Source organism: Orbicella faveolata, unplaced genomic scaffold, assembly GCF_042242905.1.
Source record: "Orbicella faveolata isolate gen_17 unplaced genomic scaffold, um_ofav_v1 contig_25, whole genome shotgun sequence".
NCBI lineage: Eukaryota > Metazoa > Cnidaria > Anthozoa > Scleractinia > Merulinidae > Orbicella > Orbicella faveolata.
Window position 1 is genome coordinate 12,075,422 of NW_028301553.1, and position 23,894 is coordinate 12,099,315.

The window sequence follows — 23,894 nt, forward strand, 5'->3', positions numbered from 1 at the left end:
GTCTAACGGGAAGTGAAGGAGTGAAGGAGTGAAGGAGTGAAGGAGTGAAGGAGTGAAGGAGTGAAGGAGTGAAGGAGTGAAGGAGTGAAGGAGTGAAGGAGTGAAGGAGTGAAGGAGTGAAGGAGTGAAGGAGTGAAGGAGTGAAGGAGTGAAGGAGTGAAGGAGTGACGGAGTGAAGGAGTGACGGAGTGAAGGAGTGAAGTAATAGTTATTAATAGTATATTTTTATTGCACCTTACTCTTCAAAGGGAGGTATTGGTCTAGTTACAATAAAGCTTTCAACGTTTACTAATAACAACACAAAATAATATTACCCATATCTGTATACAATAAACTGGGAAACTCATAGTGCTAATTACTTTTGTGAAATGAGAATCTCTTTTCTCTTTTGAAACATTAAATGGATATAATTACCTATTATTTTGAATGAAAAGTGAAGGAGTGAAGGAGTGAAGGAGTGAAGGAGTGAAGGAGTGAAGGAGTGAAGGAGTGAAGGAGTGAAGGAGTGAAGGAGTGAAGGAGTGAAGGAGTGAAGGAGTGAAGGAGTGAAGGAGTGAAGGAGTGAAGGAGTGAAGGAGTGAAGGAGTGAAGGAGTGAAGGAGTGAAGGAGTGAAGGAGTGAAGGAATGATGGAGTGAAATCGTTCCACTACTACAATAAATATTCAATGAAAAATGAAAACACCAATCACAAAAATTAAAGCACCACTCAAAAAATCGAGGCACCATTCATGAAAATAAAAGCACCATCTACAAAATTGAAAGCACCATTTATATAGGTAAAGTGGGCACCACTGCTTAAAATGGAGGCAGCATTTACAAAAGTAAACTAAGCGCCATTTATGAAATAAAGGCAACATTTACAAAATTTATGGCACCATTTTACAAAAGTAAACTTGCAGCATTTATGAAAATAAAGGCACCAGGTACGAAAATAGATGTACCATTTATGAAAAACAAGGCACCAGTAATAAAATTGATGACACCATATTCATAAAAGTAATCTAGGCACAGTTTACGAAAATAAAGGCACCAGGTTTAAGATGCACCATTTAATGAAAATAAAGGCACCATTTACGAAAATGAAGGCACCATTTACAAAAATAGAGACACCATTAAAAAAAATAAAGGCACCATTTACAAAAATGAAGGCACCGTTTACAAAAATGGAGGGGGCTGAATTTTGGCGGTAATGGCACCTCATAGACTAGGCACATGTAGAAGCTGTAAAATAAGTCCCTCTTATTCTTTTGTTTATGAAGTATATCGAACACGAAAGACATTTCCAATCACCAAGAAGAGGTCGATCTGTAGATCTGTGCTGTCTTCACAGAGCAAGTACTAGTAGCACCAAATGTACCATCCCAGTTGCCAGAAAGTAGCCTATGGAAATAAACATGGTATACTTGTAAACTGAGTAAATGGTTGTTAACATGATACCGTTGCGACTTTCACACCGGCGCCAATCTTCTCCGGTTCACGCTAATGGTTCTGTATCTGTTTACATAATACTGGCGAGAATTCGATTCAATATTGTACGGGAAGGAGACGTTCGACGTAAGTTTTAGTTAACTTGTATTACAATTTTAAATTTATCAACGCAAACCCATAACCGATAATCAAGCTTCAGTTTACTTTCTTTCACTCTTAGTTGCGGGGGAAGCATTCCACCTGTTCACAGCTGTTTTTTTTTTGTTTTTTCAGACAACTTTCAACTAACACGGGCATTAGATCAACGCTAATCAGCGTTATAAACTTACCATTCACTGAGTTCTTCACCGCTTCCAAATTTACCTCTGCTCTTAATTCATGAACTACCCTACTCCCTAACCAGTGGATTTAACTACCCTCGCTAAATTGTTACTAAAGCTATCTCTGAATCGATTTCCAAATCCCTTATTGGTTCTGTCGAGTTAAATTCACATATGAAGTTTCCTATGTTGTTTGATATCATTAACGTACAATTCAATTAGACAACTTCCTGTAATTTCGCTACGAAAGCTAGAAAAGACTAACTATCGTAGTAAAACTCTTACTGACGAAACTAACACAGAACCGAACGACTGACTGACTGATTGACTGATGACGGCCTATCAATTGACGCTTCTTTGGTGAAGAATATCATTAAAAAACGAAGATTCAAAAGATCCCAGTGTGTAGTTTGGGCACCTCTTCCCTAGAAAGTGTGGTGCGCTAATATTCCCCTACAAGACCCTCACTATAGAGAACTTCAGTCCGGTACGAAATCTCGCAGCAGTATTATACAAACAAAGAACGACCACTCGTTTCGGTGTGACTTCAGTCTAGTGGGAGACTGGGATCGGGTGGTGCATGCGTAGCTTTTATCAGGCGACCAAAGTTGCCTGCGTAAGCCACGTTGGACATGTGTGGAAGAAAAGTTTTCGCTTCGTGTGAATAAATTCGTGACACGAAATCAAGTAGTCATCCCTGTTTGGAGCTCACCCAGGTGCTAGTTTTCTAATTTTACCCCCACCCCCCCCCCCCCCCCCCCACCCCGAATAAAGGTTTAGTTGTACTTACTGACTCAGTGGTGTAACTATTACAGAAATTAAAAAATATTTATCGGGGTTAAAGTTGGAAAGAAAGAAACGAAATAACCATTGTAAATGTAGTGCCTCGGATTTATTTATCCCACACCAGGGCTTGAACGATGATTTTATGATAATTTTATGTCCGAGAAATTACAACTTCCTTGCATGAGTCTTCTAGACCTTCCTGCATTCCACGTCAGGACGTACGAACAATAGTACCAGAGCGAGGTTGGGGTGAACATTTTCATACATTTGCTGTATTTTTGTCCACCTTGACCTCGACTCGGCGCCATTGTTTGTTGGAATTAATGCGGGAAAGGTCTATTTGACGATGTTCTTGGCACAAACGCCATGGTTAAAAAGCCAATTATTAACCCGAATACGACTAGAATACGAATACAACTTTAGTCCATTAAATAATTTACAAAGTTGCAGCTTAGTATTCCTTCACTTTTTATAAGGTGTGCGTGCCAGTGTTGTGAAGAGTAAAGTACAATTTTAGGACGATCGCGCCCAAAATGTTCCACTGAATCGATTTTTTAAAACCTTATTATAAAGTAAGGAAAAGATCAACCTTTGCCAAAACGTATTCAATTCAACATAACAAGAATATAACGTAAACTTTTGGAGCTGATTCCGTTCCTTGAGGTTGAATAGGCCTAGAAAAAGAATAGATATTGGCCTTGTACGTCAACATTCGAAGAAAACTTCGCTCTCACGAGATCGAGAGCAGAAAAAGCGAAATATTGATAAATTCTCACGAATAGATTTTTCCTGTTTTTTTTTTTTTTACTTAAAATGGATAAAATTGGGAAAGGAGTTGATGCACGGAAAGAAAAATGGGGTCACCGAGTATGCAAGAGTGTAAATTGCAGGCGAAGTTAGCGCACCCGGTGCCAATCTTTATACTTGCTTATGTTTCTTCCTTAGCACACGCGCTTGATGTGTGACGTGGCGTGGCGCTAAGACGTGAATTTCGTGCGTAGAAAGGATGCGCAGTAACAATGGGCGCGAACGTCCTTAAGAACCCTACGTTAGCAAGTATAAACGCCAAAGGAGTATTTACCTCGAGAAGGTGCGCTTGATTTCGCATTTGGCGTTGCCGTTGGACTTGCGACTGTAAAAAAAAAAATAAATAAAATAATAATAATAATAATAATAATAATAATAATAAAAAACATATGATGAACATTAGATCTGATACAGAAACATTCACCACTGCATTCTCGTTCTCCCAAACTTCCATTCGTATTTCTATGACTTGATAGAGACGTAAGATGTTTTCCATTTCTTAAGTAATAGACTATTTGTTCTAGATCTCCTTGAAGTGAACTATCACCTCATCAATCTCTTCAATCTCGCGTTGAGCGCGCTTTAAAAGCCTTACGTTATTGTATGGCCGTTCACCCGCTTTCCCCCTGCCCCCCTTTTAATGACATTAAGACAGTACTTTCAGGAGCCATAATCGGGGATGGAGACCGTAAGCGCGCGCCATTTCTAGTATTGGGGCTGTCCCTATGATATGGAACAAATTTTCTATTTTTAGAACAAATTGCGCCATCATCTGTGGCACACGCGCATACATTCTGCGAGGATTTACGGATGTAGCGCGGGGAAATGGCTTCCGAAATTCCCGAAATGTTTGACGCTTTTTGCCCACAACTCAATACGTTCATGTCTGTTGGCATTTTACTTTAGTATTTTCGTCTTAAGCTGCTCCAGTTTGCGTGAAGTAATACAGTGTCGAATTTAGTTATGTCCCACTTTATATCACTGACGAAATTGTGTTCCGCTGCTTCTTTGACTTCTTTTACAAGAGCTCCGCATTACTCCCCTCCAAGTTTCACATATGTTGAAGATTAACAGCTTTTCCATGACACAGCAAAAACCTAGTTGGATATATTTGGATATAGCAGCGTTTCAGGACTTCAAAGTTTCCCTCCTCTTGCCACACACTTGCGAGGATTTTGCCAGAGTCTATCGCGACCGAAAAGTAAAAAAATAATAATAATTGCAAGTTTGAGTTCCGCCTGAATTGTAAGCAACGATTCATGTTTTATCAAGGCCTAATAAGTGACAATAAAGTTTGTGTCTGTAGACGCTGCTCAGTTTTGTTTGAGTAAAAATCCAATAAATTGTCTGTTGTCGATGAATAAGAGCGCCCACCGATGCGTGTTTTGTACAGTCAGTAAACATGAAAAATTGGACTTCCCCACTGTCGTGTGAACTCATATAATGTCTCTAGTTTTTAAATATGTTTAAGGTTGATAAATGTTTGAGAACATATTAAAAGCTTAGCTGAAAATATGTGAATACAGCAGAAGTAATCGGCAAAGTTACGATGACGCTTTCTCTGATCAACTCGAACAACGATTTCGATTTTGCTGGTTGAGCTATCAAAACTCCTTGTCTATTTTATTTTCGCAGTGTAAAATTTCACTATGTTAAAGAAACACATATGATGTGAGTAGCCTTTTGGCGTTGGTGAAAATTGTTGCAGCATCTCAGCACAAAAGACAACGAAAGAAATCTTTGTCAAGATTGACAATTGAAAACACCGACTTGGACTTGAAAGTGCACGGTCGCGCTGCACTATGCAAATGAGCTACTCAAAAACTTTTGCAAACTCGCCAAGCAAACAGAAACGATAAGAAACTATCAAAAACAGGTTCTGGTTATGATTGAGCATTGTTTGGGAAACTCTCAAATTAACTCGATACCAGCGTAAAGAGTTTTCTTTCATAACTTTTCTTCACAGAGCAAACGCAAAGGCTTACGCGTTCAACTAGCGCGAGCAGATATTATTCATTCACAGCGCGAAATTGAAGTCTTGTTTTCGACCCTGAAAAACTCACCTTTTCCATCAGCTCAGAGCATAAAATGACATATAAGAGCCCTTGATCTTATTCCTTGCCTTAGCGGATCCCAAGACTTACGGTCTCCGTCCCCGATTATGGCTCCTGGTACTTTACAATACATTGCCCACAATACGCAACTGAAGTTACGAACTGACGTACTTAAGTTGCTTAATATTGTGAACGTCAGTGTTCTGAAAAACAATGGATTACCCAAACGTTAACTAGTAAAACTTTCAATTGACATCTACCTCCAGAAGGTCCGTTTGATTGTGATTCTGTCGTTGGACTTTGGACTGTAAAAAATAAAGAAAATAGATTATTTACTGCTCTGATCTGGAAACACTCGCCACAGCATTTCTCGTACGCGTTTTCCCAAAATAGGCCATGTTCGAGATATCAATATTTTAACATTACTCCGAGACTTTTAGGACAAAATTCTATATTTGGTAGTGTTTTCTTCGTTTCCAAGTCTCTTTTGGGAATTCAGGGACAAAAGAAACTTTCAAAAAATTGCAATTTTGCCCTAGAAGTCTCGGGGCCATGTCAAAATATTGATATATTGTACGTGGCCTATTTATTCCACTCGTGTTTCTGTAACTCGAAATTAAGAAGCACGGATTTTTTTTTCAGTTTCTTAAATAGAGAAAAATTGAAGGGAATAGGCGTACGAGCAGGGGGGACGGGGTGGACCCCCCCCCCCTCCAGTTACGGAAATTATGTGATTTTTCGGGAAAAACGCTTCATGGTTCGGGCAAAGACACTTGAGAGAAAATGTTACAAAATAATGCTGTTGGCGTGATTTTAAAAACTCATAAATAAAAAGTTTAAAAGCTTTTTCCTTTAACAAGTTTTACTGATAGTTTACTCGGATTGAAACTGTTGATAGAGTATAATTGATTGAGTGAGTATGCAAGCTTTGAATATAACCATTTTTGGAATTATAGCAGTTTCATTAGATGCTGGACTGTGAACGTTTGTTTTTTTTTCCGCATTCGGGCATTGCGTAAATGTTTCGGGCAAGAAGGTCACCGCTCCCCCCCCCCCCCCCCCCCCGCTCTCCTCCTCCCCCAAGCCCGAAAGTACCCGTACGCCTATGGCCTCACTGCAGACAACTGTAAAGTGATTTATTAGTGTAACTGCAGAATGACTGTGTGATTTATTTTAATAATTGATTCATCTAATAATTGAAAGTTGACGATTTCGCCCCCTCCGCCAACAACTTGGCTAATATGTCACAAAACTGAGACTCAACTTACCCTGAAAGGGCTCTACACTGAGGTGTACAACTGATTCGCGTGGCAATCCTATGTCAGTGTAACCCTTGAATTTACATTGAAAATAACCGCTGTCATTAACTGTGCTGTTCATCAGGATCAGCGTCCCAACTTCGCTAATGTTAACCCTTCCGTGAAACTTGCCGTTTACGGTTTTGTTGCTGCTGAGGGTCCCTTTCCCTAAATCCTCGTCATAGATTTTTTTTCGGAATGATTGTTGTAAGGTCGATCGTTTCCGGATCGCCACCGGTTGCCAAATACCATTTTCGGCTTCATTCGACCACATGAATTCTCCATCCTTGGTAGTCGAACCTTTGGAGGTATCGAAAGGGCACCTCAGTTTCGCATCCATCCCTTCAAATACAGACACATATATGGATGCCGACTCCAAACCTTTAAGAATTAAAAAAACAGAAAATGTTAAGGGTCAATAGCCAAACAAATTTGATTTCTCGTCTTGATAGTCCTGCCAGTAGAGGCAAGAATAACCGTGATGTAAAAACCAATACTCTACAAAAATAACTCTGATTTACTGTGGCAGTTGACAATGTTCTCCTGACCAGTACATTTCTTTGGACAAATAGAATACCCACTGAAATTGCTGAAATAAAATTGCTAGCTTATCGTGCAGGCAGTAAAGATCTCAGTATTGATCTCCGCGAGCATAAACTGTTACAACCAGAATTACTTCATTTTTTCATTTTATTCATTTTACGAAGGAATCATAGTTCATTATCATTCGATGGAAACAGGCAGATACTATCAAAAATTATCAGGAATCGAATCTTAATACTTTTGTCAATGTTATATATTTATTTACAAATTGATCTGAAGTCATGCGCATAATTATTCATGTTTTCACGTTCTGAAAGGTTAATTAACTCCTGTTGAAATACTCTAATCGCAATCGTGTAAACAAAATACTGTCTTTGTCCAAGCCTATTAACTATTTCCTTAGTTTCGTTCCAGTGTTGACAATAACTTTTGGAAGAATGCTGGTGTTAATCTAGAGCCGATAGGGTGTAATAGTGGTGTTTGTTCTGTTTTCAGTCTCCTCTCGCCAGAAGGAAATTATGAAATCCAGAATTCGCAAACGCAATTGTATACCTGTAATTTGAACGCCTTGGACCAAAAATAGCAAAGAGGAATCGATTTACGCATGGCTTCAGGACTTAATGTCATTAACAGACCATGTGCGCGTGGCCACTCGAGCAATCAATACGCTAAGTCGTGTCTGGGTGGTTGGTTTGGCGTCATGTGATAATGAGGACCAATGAAAATCCTCCATTAAAGCGATCATGGCGAACAAGAAAGTATTTCAAGGGTTTTAGTAAACTGAAAGTTTACTTCATCATTGTAGCTTTGTTGTCTCATTAATTTAAAATGAAAGATTGTGGAACATTCGACAGAAATGTTATTCTCTCGTCATGGTTTTATTCCGGATTTATGAGGTAAGCGAGCTAGGTTGTAGTTGGCATTTCTAGCGGACGTTTTCGAATTATAGAACAAGTGCTGTTGTTATGAAGTTTATGGCATGGCGCCCAGAGGCCTATATCGCTCAAACCGTCTCTATATGCTTCTCATTCGCTTCTTCATGGGGAATTCGCAACGGTGGCGGGCTTCGTACTCCGCTTAAAGTGCTTGTTCTCCAATCTCATACTCCTGTTGTTGTTTAGCAAACATCAACTGTATTGAGAATAAGTTATATCTAACTGTAACAAATTAGCAAATGAGAAGATAACCGTTCACAGTCTTACCTAGCTCGAACGTTAAAATAACATATAATTAGCTACATAGCCAGGCGTTGCGTGTATACGAACGATTTCACTAAGCAGCAAGAAATGATTGATACTATTAATTAGACGTGTTTATCCTTCTCAAGTATGTACTTCCTGTCTATGTAATTTGTTGATACATTTGTTTCCCTAGCACGTTTGTAAAACACGGAGATTTAAACTCTTTTTTAAGCTGATAAACATTTCCATATTATTGCTTTTGAACATCACTGTTGTGAGTGATATATCATTACACTAAGGATTACAGTTTGTCTTGATTGTTTTTTTGAATAATTTTTGACAAATAACATGCTTATATGTAAGTCTAGTAGAACATTGATTGCATTTGGATTAAGTTCGTCACATTTAGGTGAATTTCTTTTACCAGATTTTATCTATTTATTGATGTAGCAGCTATTGCTGATCTAAGTTCAGTGCACCTGTTTTATTTATTACGGTTTGATTGGGTCCAATGATTGTTGTGTCTGTCTAGCACGTTTTTTGGTGGAGATGGAAAATCGTTATTACAAAAGCGGATACAGTAACATTCAGTTTTTGTTTTTGTTATTTTAATATCTTTCCTGTTCAAGCAGCCATTGTTAGCAAAGGAATTTTCTTAAAGTTAAACATTTACAAATTATTGTCTCTGAATATCATTGTTATGAGAGATATATCATGACACTAAGGATAACAGTTTGTGTTGATTGTTTTGTTGAATAATTTTTGACAAAGAACATGTCTAGTGGCACATTGATTGCATTTGGATTAAGTTCATCACTGTTTGTCAAAGTTTGTTTTTTTTATCTTTCCTGTTTACGCAGCCATTGTTATAGCAAAGGAATTTTCTTAAAGTTACCCAATATATGTACAAACCTTCTCTATGTAAAGCACAGACAGGGAAAATGCAGACGAAAAGCCACGGAAATTTACATGTAACAGGCAACATGGTCGTAGCAACACCAACAAGACCTTTAAAGAAACCGTGAAAAAACATATGATATCAATTACATTGCATTGGCAGTGATAAATACTTCGAAAAAAGTTACATGCTTAGCCTCCTCTGATTATTTTGAGCCGTCCGTCACTTGTTCCTATTCATGAGCTTTTGTCATGGCTGGACTTTGGTCTTCGCTGTCGACTCAGCCTTTTTCAACAAAAAATGTTGATGATTAAGCATTTTAAAAGAGCGTGGTAAAATTCATTTGGTTCTTTTATTTGGACTGAGTCCATTTTCAGTTATTGCTCTGGTTGTAATATTATCTAGGATGAGTCTAGGAAGTATATTAAACACTGCTAAAGAGTTTAGACCGGTTCAACAAGTGCATGTTCCCACATTTTTGAACATTTTGACAGCGTGTAGCATCGAATTACATGCCGCTGTTATAATGAATAATGAACCGCAATAATGAACCACCGAGGTGTTAATTTCTGCTCAGTTGACATGCACAAAGACCTGATTAGGAGTACGTATGAATGGAAAACATCCGATTGAGATGTTTTCATACAAGTCATATTGCTCAAAGAGAAGTACGTCTTCAACCGCGTTCCAAATCATTCAGTTATTGAAGACCTCCGCGGGGAAAGTGTCTGACCCTGGCCGTAGCGAGTAATATGCTGTGAAATCGACAGTAGTGTCCTTTTCCCTGTGATAACATAACTAAAATAGCACAAACGAAAATCACCAAAATTTTGCTTTCCTTACCTTTCAAAATAATCCGCCCAAGCGTATAGTAGTATCAAGTTGAAAATTTCCAGTCGCTTGGAAAACTACAAAAATTTATACGGCACGCAATATTCCTCAGTGATTTGCAAATCAATCAGTAGTCATTGTTTAAACTAGCCATTCCTATTGTATATTAGAGACAATAGCTTTCAAACTTGACAATAACACTTGCACAAGAAATTGACAACTTCGAGACATTTCCTGCTAATTTGCATTTCAGTGCACCGAGTTAAGCATCGTAGTTTTGCGCCAGGTGGTTTTCCGAGAGATTGAAAGCAAAATAAGTACTCAATATACGCTCCACTTTTTTAAACTTGAAAAATCCAAGTTGTTGGTATGGATGGGAGATTCACTCGATCCTTCAATTCCTGTTAGACTTTTTGCGAATCTGCTCACCGAGTGAGTAGTTTAGATCAATCAAAGTGGCTATGAGCCACTCAACTTGGAAAATAGATCGTCTGTAACCAGTGACAATTTCGATGCCACTGGCTTGAGGTTTTAATCCGTAGCCCACTGGCGTTGTTAAGAAATAGCGCAAAACGCGACGGTAAGAGAATACACGAGATGTAACGCTGTTGAAAACGTTTTTGAAGTTATCGGTCCGAGGCGGACCGAGTTATCCTCGTCCGAGAGACCGAGACAATTATAAAGAAAGTTCCGCTACCAAAGCAAGTAGTAATTCTCAATTTCATTCCTCTCATTTTTTTTCGTTCGTTATTCTCCCTTTATTCTCCAGCCTCTCTTTGTTACCTTTTCTCATCTTAGAAATTTAAAAAAAATGCATTCAGCGTAGAGTCACTATACCACAAAGACAGCAACACGTCTCGTCCGCTCAACAAAGTTAAGTCCCGTTGGGCGGGGTTAGTACTTGGACGGGTGACCAAGTGGGGCGAATACCCCGTGTTGTAATAACTTTTTTTCCTTTTTTTTTTTTCCCTCCCCTTTCCAGGGCGATATCAAAGACTGCAGAACTCCCAGCCTTGTGTAATGTAGTTACTTCTATTTATCAACTATTTGTTCCCCATTTCGCCGTGTCCGTATCTATGTGTATTTATTTACTATATCGTATAAATAAACAGCGGAACACGTCGTTCGAATTCTCCTCAATTCTCTTGACTGTTGATCGTCTAAAACATTTAACCACGGCTTGAATAATTCGAAAATTCGTACAGCTCGTCAATTTTGTGGTTAAACCTGTCTTCGTGTAATTTGAAAGTTTGAATTTTCTCTTCATGCTTTTTAGGAGAATTTTGTTTTGAAAGGGCAACCTTTTTATATTTCTTTCAGTATACTGTCTTTTTTTTCTCCTGCCGCTAAGATGATTTTGGAAGCCAACAATATTTTTAGGACCGAAGATTGAAAATTCATCAACAGGTTTGCGTATATTTATTAGCCTGCGAACACATTCCCGGCGAGGACGGAAAAAGACATTCGGCGAGCGCGGAACTAAAGAATTCGGACAGCGAAGCGATCGGGGCGGGGAGCCTGGTCGTAGGCTATAAATTTATTGGCGGAGAATTTGGGAAAGGCAATAAAATATTTGAAATAAAGAACTAATGGTAAAAGCGCACGACGTTTCGACGTTTGGACCGAACTTCGGACGTCATTGTCAAGCTCAAGAGCGAAGACAAAAAATTGCATAAGTATAAATATAAAACAATGAGCCGATGTAAAACTCTGAAAATGTTTAAAAAGGGTAATAACACAATTAATCAAAGGCCCCTGTGAGGCAGCTCATGGATGAATGTTTCCTTGTGCTTTTGTTTCACAACGATTCTTCGTGCGAAACCTGAGTTTGATTGGCATGAAAAATGAACCTGTAGGTGGAAGTCATATGAATGGTTTCGCATTTAGACTCGTTTTGACACAGAGGCAAACGGCAACTTGGAAATGACCTATTGGATGAATGTAGAAAATGTAGTAGAATAAAAAGAGGAGTGAAAAACAGGAAAATAAACATCTGTTGGTCAAATGTGATGCATAGGTTCCGATGTCCAAATATGGTTGCTTATTGACACCCTTTAGGTGGCTGAATTCGTTCTCTGGTAAAATCATTTTAAATATATAATGTGTAATAAATAATTATTATTTATTACTTATTACACATTTGAAAAAGATTTCAAGAGAGTGCAACAACAAAAATCAAGATGAACACTTCTTTTATTAGGAACATTTTCTTTCTTAGTAACACATTGAAATACTGACCACCATAACGTAGCACATAAAATCTAAGAGGAGACATTTTAGCCAACAGTCTCCTATACATGCAGGTTATCAATTTTTTGCTGAGTTATAAATAACATAATCTTTACAGCAGCAGGACACACATGTAGTAGAAGTACAGCAAGATAACCATTTTAAGAATTGAATGAGAATTCAACTGGTATAAGCTGGAAAAGTTAGGGTAGCTTATACTTGAAATAAACATTGCAAGATTTGTATTTAATTAATAGAGACAGATTAACACATTCTATTTTTGTGTTTCTTTATGATGGGGTCTAGTAGTTTCATTTAATTACAGTCCTAATATGAAGGACTGATGTTACTCTACATGTACATGTACATGTATATGAATATTATATGGAGCTGCTAATTTTAAGTTGAAGTTGTATTTCTCTATTCCACTGCAAAGCTATAGGTTCATTTCTGAGTTCAGTTTTGACACATGTAGTGACTTCAGGTGGATTTCACTAGTTGACATTCTTGACTTTAAACAACGTACAAGGATGAAGTTCCAAAGTGTTTCCAACTGTGTAATTATATGAGCAGTTTGGAGAGCCATTTTATATGTTTGTAACCATGTCTTTTGCAAAGAATGAGTTTCAACAGCTCAAGTGGCAGGTAACACAAGCGTTGAAAGCAACTTCCTTTGTAAGCAGGAGTATTTTACATCCATCTGTAATTCTCAGATTAATTCCATGAAGTCTTAAGGGTGACAAGTTTGTGTTGTTAAAGCCAGTTTCTATGCAGTCTTTTAATATTATTTTTTGCAGCTGGTAAACATGTATAGCACCAGTAATGGTGTTGTTAATATTAACACCTGCTTACTGTCACTTGCATATTATACCGTAGTTGTTATTGCAGTGTTCATCTGGGTTATATGCATCTGCACAATAGCACAACTTGCTTCACCTGCAATACACAATAAAGATAATAGTCACGTATTTTAAAAGGGTATGAAAATGAATGCAGAAAAATGATACATGTATATCTTTAATTTGCTGCCCTTTCCCCTCCCTTATAAGATATTTTGTTAGAGCTTTTTGTTCTGTATTTGCCTGCATTAGATCAATATTGAAATCCCCAAGCAGTACAGTTGGAATTGTAGGTTCTATTAATACCGAGTTGTGAAGATGAGTAAGAGCATCAATTAACTGTGAAATTGTAACTTTAGTTTTTGAGCGGTAGATTCCAATGACATGAATATTTGGAATTGGTTGCCTTAAAACTGTAACAGTAATTTCCAAATTATTGAAGTTACATCTGTATGGAATTTTAGTACAATTCAAATCATTCTTAATGTACACAGCAGTTCCATAGCAAGTTCTTATGTTAGACTGACTAAAGTCATTTCTGTAAAGAGTAAATTCACGAAGCTGATAGGTATCATCTCTATCTGACAAGCAAAGTTTTGATTCAACAAAAATGTTGACATCAGCTTTTTGAATGTTGTAATCACTTCGCACATCATCTATGTGGAGGTGGAGAGATCTAACATTCTGAAACAAGATTGTTTTTGTTTGGGGTGAATTGTCAGTCTGTAACACTGCTAAAGGCACAAGGCTTGCTTGTGTTCTTAGTCTGCTCATTTCACTTTTAACCTTCTCAGTAACCTTTATTTTGTTTTCATTCAAATTAAGAATATGCAGTGAAGAGCTGTTGTGTACACGGCTCAAGCCAACATAATGCATGTGTTCTCTTGTGGATGCTGGAAAATCAACAACTGCCTCATTTAATGTGTCGCCTTGACAACGGTGAATAGTCTTGGCAGCAGCGGGTCTAAGCGGAAATTGGCACCGGAGAATTTGGACTTGACTTTTTTTATTGACTCGAAATTGTCTTGTTACTTCCAATACTGGTGTCCAATTTCTATCTATAGTTGCATTGTACAAATGTGCCTTTTCTCTGCGCTGGTTTCTGCCTATGTCAGGATGTGGAAAAGAGACCCAGATAATACTTGGTCTGGTGGAATTTTCAACTCTGTAGTCTATGTTTTCTATGACACACTCTGCACCATTGGTGAGCCCATCAGTCACATCAATATTAGTTGTCAAGTCATATTTTGCTGCAGTCGCTACCGACACTAGCGAATATAAACCCATGGTCTTTGTTGGATCATCTGGGATTTTGTTTTTTATTTGTTTCTTGAGATCATCAGAAATGTCCCCAACTATAATGTCCACAGCCTTAATCTTAGCTTTATCAGCTTTAGAGAGGGTATACAGCGCATTGTTGTGAGCATCTACTGATGCATTTGTGGTAAATAAATGTGCCATGTTCATAGGATAATTATCTTGTTCAGGCCATACATTCAGAAGTCGTTGTTTCAAAATGGATATATCATCTTCAGAGTGATTTCCCTCTCTCAAGCGATTGAGTAGCTGAGCAAATTCTTTGTCATCTTTTTGTCTCATTATTTCTGTCAATTCAAAGAGGGTGAAGTACTCTGTCCAAATGTTAGTTGCAAATTCATCATAGCCAGATTGGGAATTTTCAAAGATCCACTTATCAAAAACTGGCTTAAGCTGGAAAAGATCTCCAACAGTTACCAAGCTAATTCCACCAAACGGTTCATTAGTTCCCATAATTTGTTGTAACCTTAAGTTCAAAAAGTTGAACATACCACTTCCAACCATAGAAATCTCATCGATAAATATCACCCTAGGTTTGCTTAGTTTTGCTCTAATGGTATTCAGTCTGTCACTGTCCAGTGCACAATACTCGAATCCTCTATTCGCAGGTATCTTAAAAGCAGCATGTAGTGTATTGCCTTTTATATTGAATGCTGCTTTACCAGTAGGGGCAGTCTTGACAACTTTCACATCATCTGGATTTTCTCCAGCAATGCTATTTAGAAATCTGATCAGAGCTTCGTACAATGCATTTGTAACAGTACTTTTGCCAACTCCAGCACCTCCACTTAAGAATAATCTTAGAGGATCATCTTTTGTTTTAACTGAATGTAAGACGTGATAAAAAAACTGTCTTTGTTTTTCATTCAAAGTGCGGACAAGTCCTCGATAATCGTCATCAGACATGCGCTTTACAACAAGTTCTTCCTGATCATTACTTCTGGGGAAAATTCCAATATCATCAAGCAAATCATACTGGCTATGCTGCTTCTTTTTGCCAGGGTCAAAGCAACCAAATAGTTCACTAGGCTTGTCTTTAATAGTACAGTCCTGCTGATTGATATGCTCTGCATTTGGAGCGACATTGTCAAAGTTGTCACATTCAGCATTATTCATATCCTCCATTGCTTTATCTAGTATTTCTGAATGGTATTCATACTGATGACTATTACTGATAACTTCATCCTTAACCTGCTCAAATCTCTCTTGGTAAGTTTGACAGTCTTTAATCAAATCTATGCTTTCCTTCCGCCATGGTGTATAAAGCATAAGTTGCTCTCTGTAATGTTTTTCTGGTTCCTTATCTTTATGGTACCTGACATATTGGATAATTTTAGCCTTCTGTCGTTTTATTAGTTTCATGACCCCTTTCAGTTTGTATTCATTTAGTTTACATTGTGGGTCAGTAACATTAGTGTCAATTGGGTCATCATCAGTGTTTTCCACAAAATTAGTCTCTGGAAGAAAGTCACCAGATGGTGTGAGTGATGACTCACTAGAATTTGTGTCATCTTGCGTGTCCTTAACACACTCAAACCAAGCAACAAAGTCAGCAAGGCAAAATTTTTCTAATTGTTTTGGTCTCCGTTGATACCGCTTTATTATGTTATCAGATTCTATGTCATGTGAACTATCAGGTAACTCTTTCAGCTTTTCCAGTTTCTTTATTAAGAATGTTCTTTCATCTGGAGGTGAGGTACTTATGAACTGAAAATCACGAGATGAACGTCTTAGAGGTACTTGTAATACAAGATAAACTGCTTCTTGAGCACTGATTTCAACTGCATTGAGAAATTTGTTTCCGATATGTCTAACTCTATTTGCAATGTCTTTATTACCTGCCTTTGCTTCTTCGGATGCTTTTTCTAGAAGTCTGCTCATACCTCGCTGGCCTTTTGTAATGTAAGACAGTATGTATGTAGCACATGCATAAGGATCTAAGACATATTGTATGTCCATGTTTGCTTGCCAGGCTTGGAGTAAGTGAGTATTGTAAATGTTGATCCTTATTTCTGATGGTGATCTTTTAAGAAATAATGTGTCACGCTTTATTGTGTTCCTGATAGCTAAGAGATAACTTTCTTCAGTTAATCCTACCTTTTTCAGGAATTCTTCAAAGCTTATATTTTCACCATATTTCATGCTGTCAAGGACCTGTTTAATTTTATCGGAATTTTCTTTTATAAGTTTACTCTCCTTCTCATCATGATAGGACTCCTCAAGTGGTTTCAGTATAATTGTCCTGGGCATTGGTGGCAATGGAAAGTTAAATCGACATACGTTATTCCCTGATCTCTTGCAAGTTTTGGCATGTCTGTGCATTTGCAAATTGACAAGATTTTCCATTTCACTTGAACTGTTTGGCTTGTGGCAGATGATAAATTTATCAACAAATGCAACAACCTCTTCATTGGAATCTTTTTCATACTGTGGTGCATCCTTTATCCAAAACAGTCCATGAATATGTGGTCTTCCTCTTTGCTGAAATTCTACTCTGTAAAAATAATCAGCTATTTCTCCTATAGGTGCAACACTGCTCTTTAAAACATCACGAATAAACAACTGTACCATGTGGTCAAAGTTCCTAGTACAGGTCACAGGATCTTTTTGAATAAGATCTGATTTTTGCTCCCAAGTCATTTGTTGGATTTCATCATCAGTGTACTCTTTTTTCTCAACAATTCTACCTAAAGTTTTGAGAAGATGAGTCCACCTTGTTTCAGCAGCTGAAAAGGAGCAAAACCATGTTGGGTTGCCAAGTTGACGAATCATTGCAAACAGGTCTTTTTTGCACTTTTCAAAATAAGGTGGTGACCCTCGAACACTTTTTAAAACTCTGAAACCTTCATCTAGGTGTACAAGCTTATTGAGATAATCTTCAGATTTCAAGTCTCAAGCAGTGTAACATTTCCCTTTCGTCTTACACTTTCTTGAGTGAAATAGAAGCACTATCTTGAATTTGCTTGATTTGCAGCTTTTTCAGCTTATAAAAGATATTAGGGACAGACATGGCAGCTCTCCTATCCTGACTTCTTAATTCCCACTTTGCAATTGTACTGTATGATACAGGGACCTTTCTTTCATTGTTGTCAGGCCTTCGTTTTCCACAAAATATTGAAGGAAATGAAAGGTATTCTGAGTCCTTGTCCAAGAATATCCCTAATGGTTTGTTTCTTTCACCTGGTGCAAAACTAATAATTTTGTCTGCACTTTCTACTAAGTTGGATTCTTGCAGTAATGTATCTGTAACTCCTGAAGGACGTTCCTCAACTTCACACCAATCATCATTATTATCAACTATTTTGTCCTGACTATCAACTCCAGTGTTAGCAATGCTGTTATTACTTACATCTTCCATTTTTTCCTTTGAAAGGGCTTCTTCAATAGGATTTAGGACACTAGGGTTTTCCACAAATTCTTGCCAATCCTCATTGTTAGTAGAATTAATGTCATTTAGCCATGTATTTTGAACTTCTATACCTTCTCCTTTGAACAAGTCACTTGTGTCTACAAGATATTTGGCTGCATCTAATACTCTCTTAGGTCTAACATTCTGAAAGTGATAATGATGTTTATAACTGAGACGCCTTTTAAGTTTTATAGGAATAGTTTGGGATTCACTCAGTGGCCTTGGGAGACAATGTACAGTGGAATTGACATCACTTGGGACATTTACAATGTTTCCATGAATGGACAACTGACCACCTCTAGGTAGTTCACGGATTTGCATAAAAGGTATACGTGGTGATATTAGTCGCTCTTCTAAAGATGTCAAATTTAATATATCAGGCTTGTCAGGAAAACCCATTTTATTGGCTTTAGAACAGCTGGGAAACTTTCCTTTCTTCAGATTTGAATCACAAGTTATGCAAATCCATTCAGTGTCATTGACACTTTTAAAACCAGTAATGCAGGACTTAACCACATCTTGTGAGCATGACTTGTATTTATTTGCATCACATTTCACTACGGAGGACTTGTACCACAACTGATCACAACAAGTGCATACATATTCTGGACCATGTGCAATGTTTTTGTGAAACAAATTTATCATGGAAGTTGCATTAGTATCTTTTTTTGTGTGTGCTTGCAACCTGTCACTGCCAAATGTTACTTGTGATACATTTGGGAGATCTTGAAAAAGTGTTTCACTAACTCCATTGGCTGTATGGAAACCTGACACTGTTTTGAGCTTTTCTTTGGAATTTCTATTGATTTGTTTAATGTATTCTGGGTTATTGGCTTTCTTTTTTTTGAAAGACTGTTTATTTGTTTCGCTTACAAGCTCTGGTTTATCTGCTTTTCGTTTTTGAACAGATTCCTTGTTAATTTCTCTAACATGCTCTGGGTTGTTTAGTTTTCGTTTTCTAACCGACTGCTAGTTAATTTCCCTTATATGCTACGGGTTAGCTGCTTTTCGTTTTCTAAAGGACTTTCGCTTAGTTTCCCTCACATGTTCCAGGTTCAATTTCCGTTTTTGGGTACCTTGGTTTTTTTGTCTTTATTTGTTTCACTATAACTGTATTTCCTTTGCATCTCACTTGTGGAAACATAATGAATTTCATCTACATGCCCAATGTAAATTCTTAGGCTGTCAGCTGTCACATTTATTGGTTCAACAACAGTAACAGGAGAAAAGACTGGATTTGACTCAGTAATATGAATTGATAAGTTAAGGCAGTTAGCAACTGCTTGAATTCTGATTGCATCAGCCCATGTTCCCTGATTTGACATTCTTTGTAAATAATCTTGCCAAGAATGCTCAATGTTACTCTCTATAAATTGTTCAGGGTTATGCACTAAATACTGAACACCAACACTGCGCACATAAAAATGATTATTAGGATTGCCATAAAGTTGATGCGATACAGCTCTAAAAAAGCAATCACCACCTCCTCCAACTTCAACTGCAGTTCTACCTACGCGAGACAATCTTGTTTCTAATTGAGACGCAGAATTTATAAGTGATGAACTACACAAGGGATTACAAGTCTGTTCTAGATCTGAAGGCCCTGGATTTAATTCAACATCTCCACTAAGTGATATGATTCTGCTAGATAAATGATAAGTTTTAACATGGAGCTGCCTTAATGTTTTGTAAATATTGTTTTCAGTATAAATACAAAACGAAGGTGACTTTTTATGCTTCACTGTCCTCAGTCGAAAAACAAACAAATGAAGCTCACATCTAATAAAACACTTCTTTGGGAAAACCGTAAATTTTGATCTTGCGCATTGGTCAAAGAAATGATTAACCGCGCGGCCATGGGCCGAGCGCGGTTCTAGGTTTACCCGTGGTTTATTATTATTTTTTTTTTTTGTCGGTGACCAGACGCAGACCTCCGCTCGGCCAAATTCCGAGTCACGCAACGTGTGATGTTTTTTCCGCCAGAAGCTGTTAAAACATTAATACACGGATAATTTTACGGATATTGTTTCCTTTGTTGTGGGTAAAATATATTTTCTTTTGGTTTTATCGAAGCGTTGGATTCAAAGGGAATAATAAATACGCTAAAAAAAGGTATTACGTCAGCCATGGAATGCGTTGACGTTGCAGCTTTCACTTTCGCTACGTGACTAATAAGATCGTGTTTACTTTGGAAGTTTATTTCGCCAGACGCGACGGTCATCAATTTATTTGCAAGTTTGCGAGTATTTCTTGTGGTTTTAGGCAAATGAAGTAAATTCTTTGGCTCTTTCATCGCAACGAGTTCATAGATCGGAAGGAAAATGAAATATTTGCAAGCCAAGCAAAGAACATGTCAGGACATGCAATGATTACGTCATTGGTAGGGAAATAACCACCGTACTAAAGATAGCCGTCGATAACGCAATTCTTGAATAATGTGACTCGTGTGACTTCTTTGCTAGGCCTTTACTCAAGGAAAAAATTAAATTTAAACTTGACTTTTAAGAAAGAAAGCTGTTGTTAATAGTGTTCGTATCTTCATGCCCATACATATTCCAAAGAAAGTTCCAGATTAACACTATTACGTCATCGGAGATTTCGCAACGGCTACGACTGATGGTGCAATAGTACAGTCTGTGTTGATCAAGTGATGTGATGTCTACAGTAATCAATGAATCATCAAGGATTACTTTCGAATGTGCACTGCGTTGCGACTGTAGTGCTAAGAAAACAGTTAAATTTTAAAAGCGCGGTTTTAAGATCTAACAGATCTTCTTGTTACGAGTATATCCGCACAGCATAACCTTCAACATAGATGATGGAGGCACATAATTCTTAATGTATAATTTGACCGCCTTTCGCATCTTTCTCGTTTTAAAAAGTCTAGTCACCATTCTGAAAGAAATTCTAGAGGGCTCTCTCCCACGTCTCACTCGTAAATGAGAGACTACCACTGCTCTTGAATTTCGTGGCTGAATTTTGCTATTGTCGAGTACATTTGAAAGTTGACGATCATCACTGCATTGAAAATTAAACTTACTTGACGTCTGGAGTAGAATTCCATTTTGAAGTTTAGGTTTTCTAATATATGTGTCGATATACTGCTCGAGTACCGTAACAGATTCGCTCTGCTCCTTGGTATTTTCATGTCTCAGCGATTTCTCATCTGATAGGTCGTGTATTTCACAGTTGTTCAGCACTTGGTATTTGGCATTTGTTATTTGGTATAGATTATTTGGCATTTGTATAGCATTTGTTTGATAAGTATTGGACAGTTCTCTCTCAATCTCGCTTTCCACAATTGTGGCATTTAAGTCCCAGCGAGAGGGGAACTCGACGTAAGCTTCTTCGAAGCTACACGTCTCCTGGCCTTGCGAATTACCCCGGCCAGTCGAGGGTTTCGATAATGCTTTTGTCCCCGAATATACTAGAGAATTGTTATCAGCATTTTTAGTACAAGCTACATCCATAGCACCGATAATAAAAATCGCCAACAGACAGAAATCAACTCGGTAAAAACAACACCCAACAATAACACGAAATAGCGAACCAGAGCTCTTTAGAGTTTAGGAAACCATGTGCTTTGTCATGTGACTATTTTCGGAATCGAGCAGTTTCCGAACGAAAGAATCCGATATTTACTAGTACTCAAAAGTGCTCTTATAGGCATAGTCTTTAACGAAAAAAAAGGATGCAACAAGGAGGCTTAGCTTAGCTTCCAGATGACACGGCATTCCCGTCACTTCATTCCTCCTCCGGGTGGCAAAATATTTTTAAGCTTAAACGATTCCGTCAATTCGTCCACGGACCACGGTCGATAGACATCGTAGCTTTTAAGATTTCGATGCAAGTATCGCCGCTTTTACGATTTCGATGTCAATATCTCGAAACTAGTGTTCCTTAGCGTAATAACTTCCCTTTTTTCAACCCACGGAGGAATCCCTGTTTACAGATCGAACGAAAAATCATCTTCGACCTCTGTGCCGCGTTACGCCATCTTGTTGGACAAAAATTTACGCCTCTCTAGTACCCCCATAAAATAAGCCAAACATTTGCCAAAAATTGCTTGGGACAAAAACCATACTTACAAGGGGAGGTAAAAGAAAAAAGGCTTAATCCAACTTTAATGAATAAATTAATCAGAATCGAGTGAGTGAGTGAGTGCCATTCGACTAATTCGACTGCCTTCTAAGCTCATGGAATGACTTACGTCATCCATGAGCAAAAATGATTAAAAACCTTCGCACGAATTGAGTCTGACTGTACATTTAAGACTTGGTCTCAGTTCATTAGTAAAAAAACATTTCATAAATGAGACAGTCAAACTTGTTCTTGCACTTTTTTAAGGTGGTAAAACTCTTGCAAAGATCCTTTGGCACATAAGAATATTCCACGCGGAAATGTTTTCTAATGGAGGAAGAGGGATTCTCGTGCTCGTCTACGCGTTGATGCAAATGCCGCCGTGTGCAACCAACATAGTCTGCATCACACAGATCACATTTAATTGATAAACAAGGGATTGTTGGTTAACAACAGAGCCGGCTTGACTTCGCGCAGTTTCAAACTGTTGTTTGATCATTTGACTAACAAACGTGAGCTGGACGGTCATTTGAATTTTCTGGCTCAAATTCTAAGCTGTGATCGTACCATATCGACTGAAACCTGGTCTGTAAATTGCAGAATAACGCGAACAGGATCTAATTCATTGTTAACAGCTGGTAATTCGGGAACGGGTTGATCAGAAGCTTTGACTTCAATAAGGCGAGGTGGTGGAATTAATTAACCTGTCCGGGTAATTCAGTCGAGAAAACACCATTTTGAGCCGATCACATTCCTCGGAAAAGTAGGACCAGCTGGGAGAGAGGTAGAAGGCACGATCAAGCATGGTTTTTAGACTTTTTAGTAAGCCGCGCTTGTAGCGATTATCAACATGGCTCTTGTAAAGTAGCAATAGGCCAGTGTTGGTGGGTTTGACGTATACTTTGGTTTGGATTTGTGTAGAATGTTAAGTAGCTGTATGCCGAGAAACAGAAGCATTCCATTTTTCTCCATCTCCTTGGTGAACGTCCCATTCTGTGAGGGAAAAAAGAACCCACACACTGATCGAAAAGAGTAGGGGACGTAGGTCCGGTGTGGTAGCCTGCAGAACAGGCGGATTAGCGGGCTCTAACGCGATAGACGAGCGCGCGTGCGGAGCGCGAGGCGAGAAAAATCGCTCGTTCTCGATTCGATCTCGAGAAAAAGCGCTCGTTCTCGCGCTTCGCGCGCGCGCTCGTCTATCGCGCTAGAGCCCGCTAATCCGTTTGTTCTGCAGGCTACGGTGTGGTGGTATATCTCTCATCTGATGGTAAATGATCAGATATATTAGCTGCATAAGCTACTCTGAAATCTGAGGGTAAATAAAGTAATGTATGTGTGTATGTACAGTAACTTAACCTAAGAGTAGCAGTGGTTAATAATCTCGAGAAAACTACTAGCTGCTGATTTATCTGGCATAATAGTTAATGTGTCATCCACATATCTCCTGTAGTATGTGGGCATCTTGCCTTCGCGCTCGAGAGTTTCTTCTATGCTGTACATAAAAACGTTAGCCATCAAGGGCCCGAGTGGGGAGCCCATTGCGACACCATCTGTCTGTTCGTAAAGTTGACCATTGAACAGAAAATGTTGCTACTTTGTTGCGCCTTTAAGGAGACCTTGCTTAGAGAGCTTAAGGCCGTACGCTACATTGAACCAATCATTCACGAAAGCTTCATCGGCGAGAATATGAATTGTCTCCTCCAGAGGTACAGTGGTGAATAATTAAGAGACAGTGGGAAACGAGTACATCACCGCTATTGATTGCGTTCATGGACTTCATTCACGAACTCAAAGGTATCAGTAAGCGTGTATTGATTGATAGAAAGAGATATGAGCTTGTCGTCTAGCTATTTCGCCAGAGCAAAGTTGTACG

General features: G+C 38.3%; 4 protein-coding genes and 1 pseudogene across 4 annotated transcripts; all 5 read right to left on the reverse strand.

Moving 5' to 3' along the window:
* Positions 1 to 202: 202 nt before the first annotated feature.
* On the reverse strand, positions 203 to 10,248 carry LOC149108972 (uncharacterized). Its single transcript, XM_089294085.1, has 6 exons — positions 10,160 to 10,248; positions 9,331 to 9,426; positions 6,665 to 7,075; positions 5,657 to 5,701; positions 3,617 to 3,667; positions 203 to 1,381 (listed from the first exon to the last, which is right to left on the reverse strand). The coding sequence occupies exons 2-6, from the start codon at positions 9,401 to 9,403 to the stop codon at positions 1,326 to 1,328; spliced, it is 636 nt and encodes a 211-aa protein (XP_089150211.1). The 5' UTR covers positions 9,404 to 9,426; positions 10,160 to 10,248; the 3' UTR covers positions 203 to 1,325.
* A 3,060-nt stretch (positions 10,249 to 13,308) lies between these two features.
* Positions 13,309 to 17,419, reverse strand: LOC149108973 (uncharacterized). The gene has a single exon (XM_089294573.1). The coding sequence runs from the start codon at positions 17,302 to 17,304 to the stop codon at positions 13,309 to 13,311; it is 3,996 nt and encodes a 1,331-aa protein (XP_089150699.1). The 5' UTR covers positions 17,305 to 17,419.
* Positions 17,420 to 18,725: 1,306 nt separating this feature from the next.
* On the reverse strand, positions 18,726 to 19,776 carry LOC149108974 (uncharacterized; the record flags this gene model as incomplete). Its single annotated transcript, XM_089294574.1, has 1 exon — positions 18,726 to 19,776. A coding segment is annotated over one exon (780 nt), but the record flags the coding sequence as incomplete, so codon positions are not given.
* Positions 19,777 to 20,502: 726 nt separating this feature from the next.
* Positions 20,503 to 21,624, reverse strand: LOC149108975 (uncharacterized). Its single transcript, XM_089294817.1, has one exon. It carries the CDS (start codon positions 21,409 to 21,411, stop codon positions 20,704 to 20,706), a length of 708 nt encoding a protein of 235 aa, XP_089150943.1. The 5' UTR covers positions 21,412 to 21,624; the 3' UTR covers positions 20,503 to 20,703.
* A 523-nt stretch (positions 21,625 to 22,147) lies between these two features.
* Positions 22,148 to 23,575, reverse strand: LOC149108976 (uncharacterized; annotated as a pseudogene).
* Between the last annotated feature and the right edge of the window lie 319 nt (positions 23,576 to 23,894).

Coding starts and splice junctions, on each gene's coding strand:
- LOC149108972 (XM_089294085.1), bottom strand. CDS start 9,403: ATGTTGCCTGTTACATGTAAATTTCCGTGGCTTTTCGTCTGCATTTTC. Junction 7,076..9,330: donor CTGTGCTTTACATAGAGAAG/GTTTGTACATAT, acceptor TAATTCTTAAAG/GTTTGGAGTCGGCATCCATA. Junction 1,382..3,616: donor ATCAAGCGCACCTTCTCGAG/GTAAATACTCCT, acceptor TTATTTCCATAG/GCTACTTTCTGGCAACTGGG.
- LOC149108973 (XM_089294573.1), bottom strand. CDS start 17,304: ATGATTCGTCAACTTGGCAACCCAACATGGTTTTGCTCCTTTTCAGCT.
- LOC149108975 (XM_089294817.1), bottom strand. CDS start 21,411: ATGGATGTAGCTTGTACTAAAAATGCTGATAACAATTCTCTAGTATAT.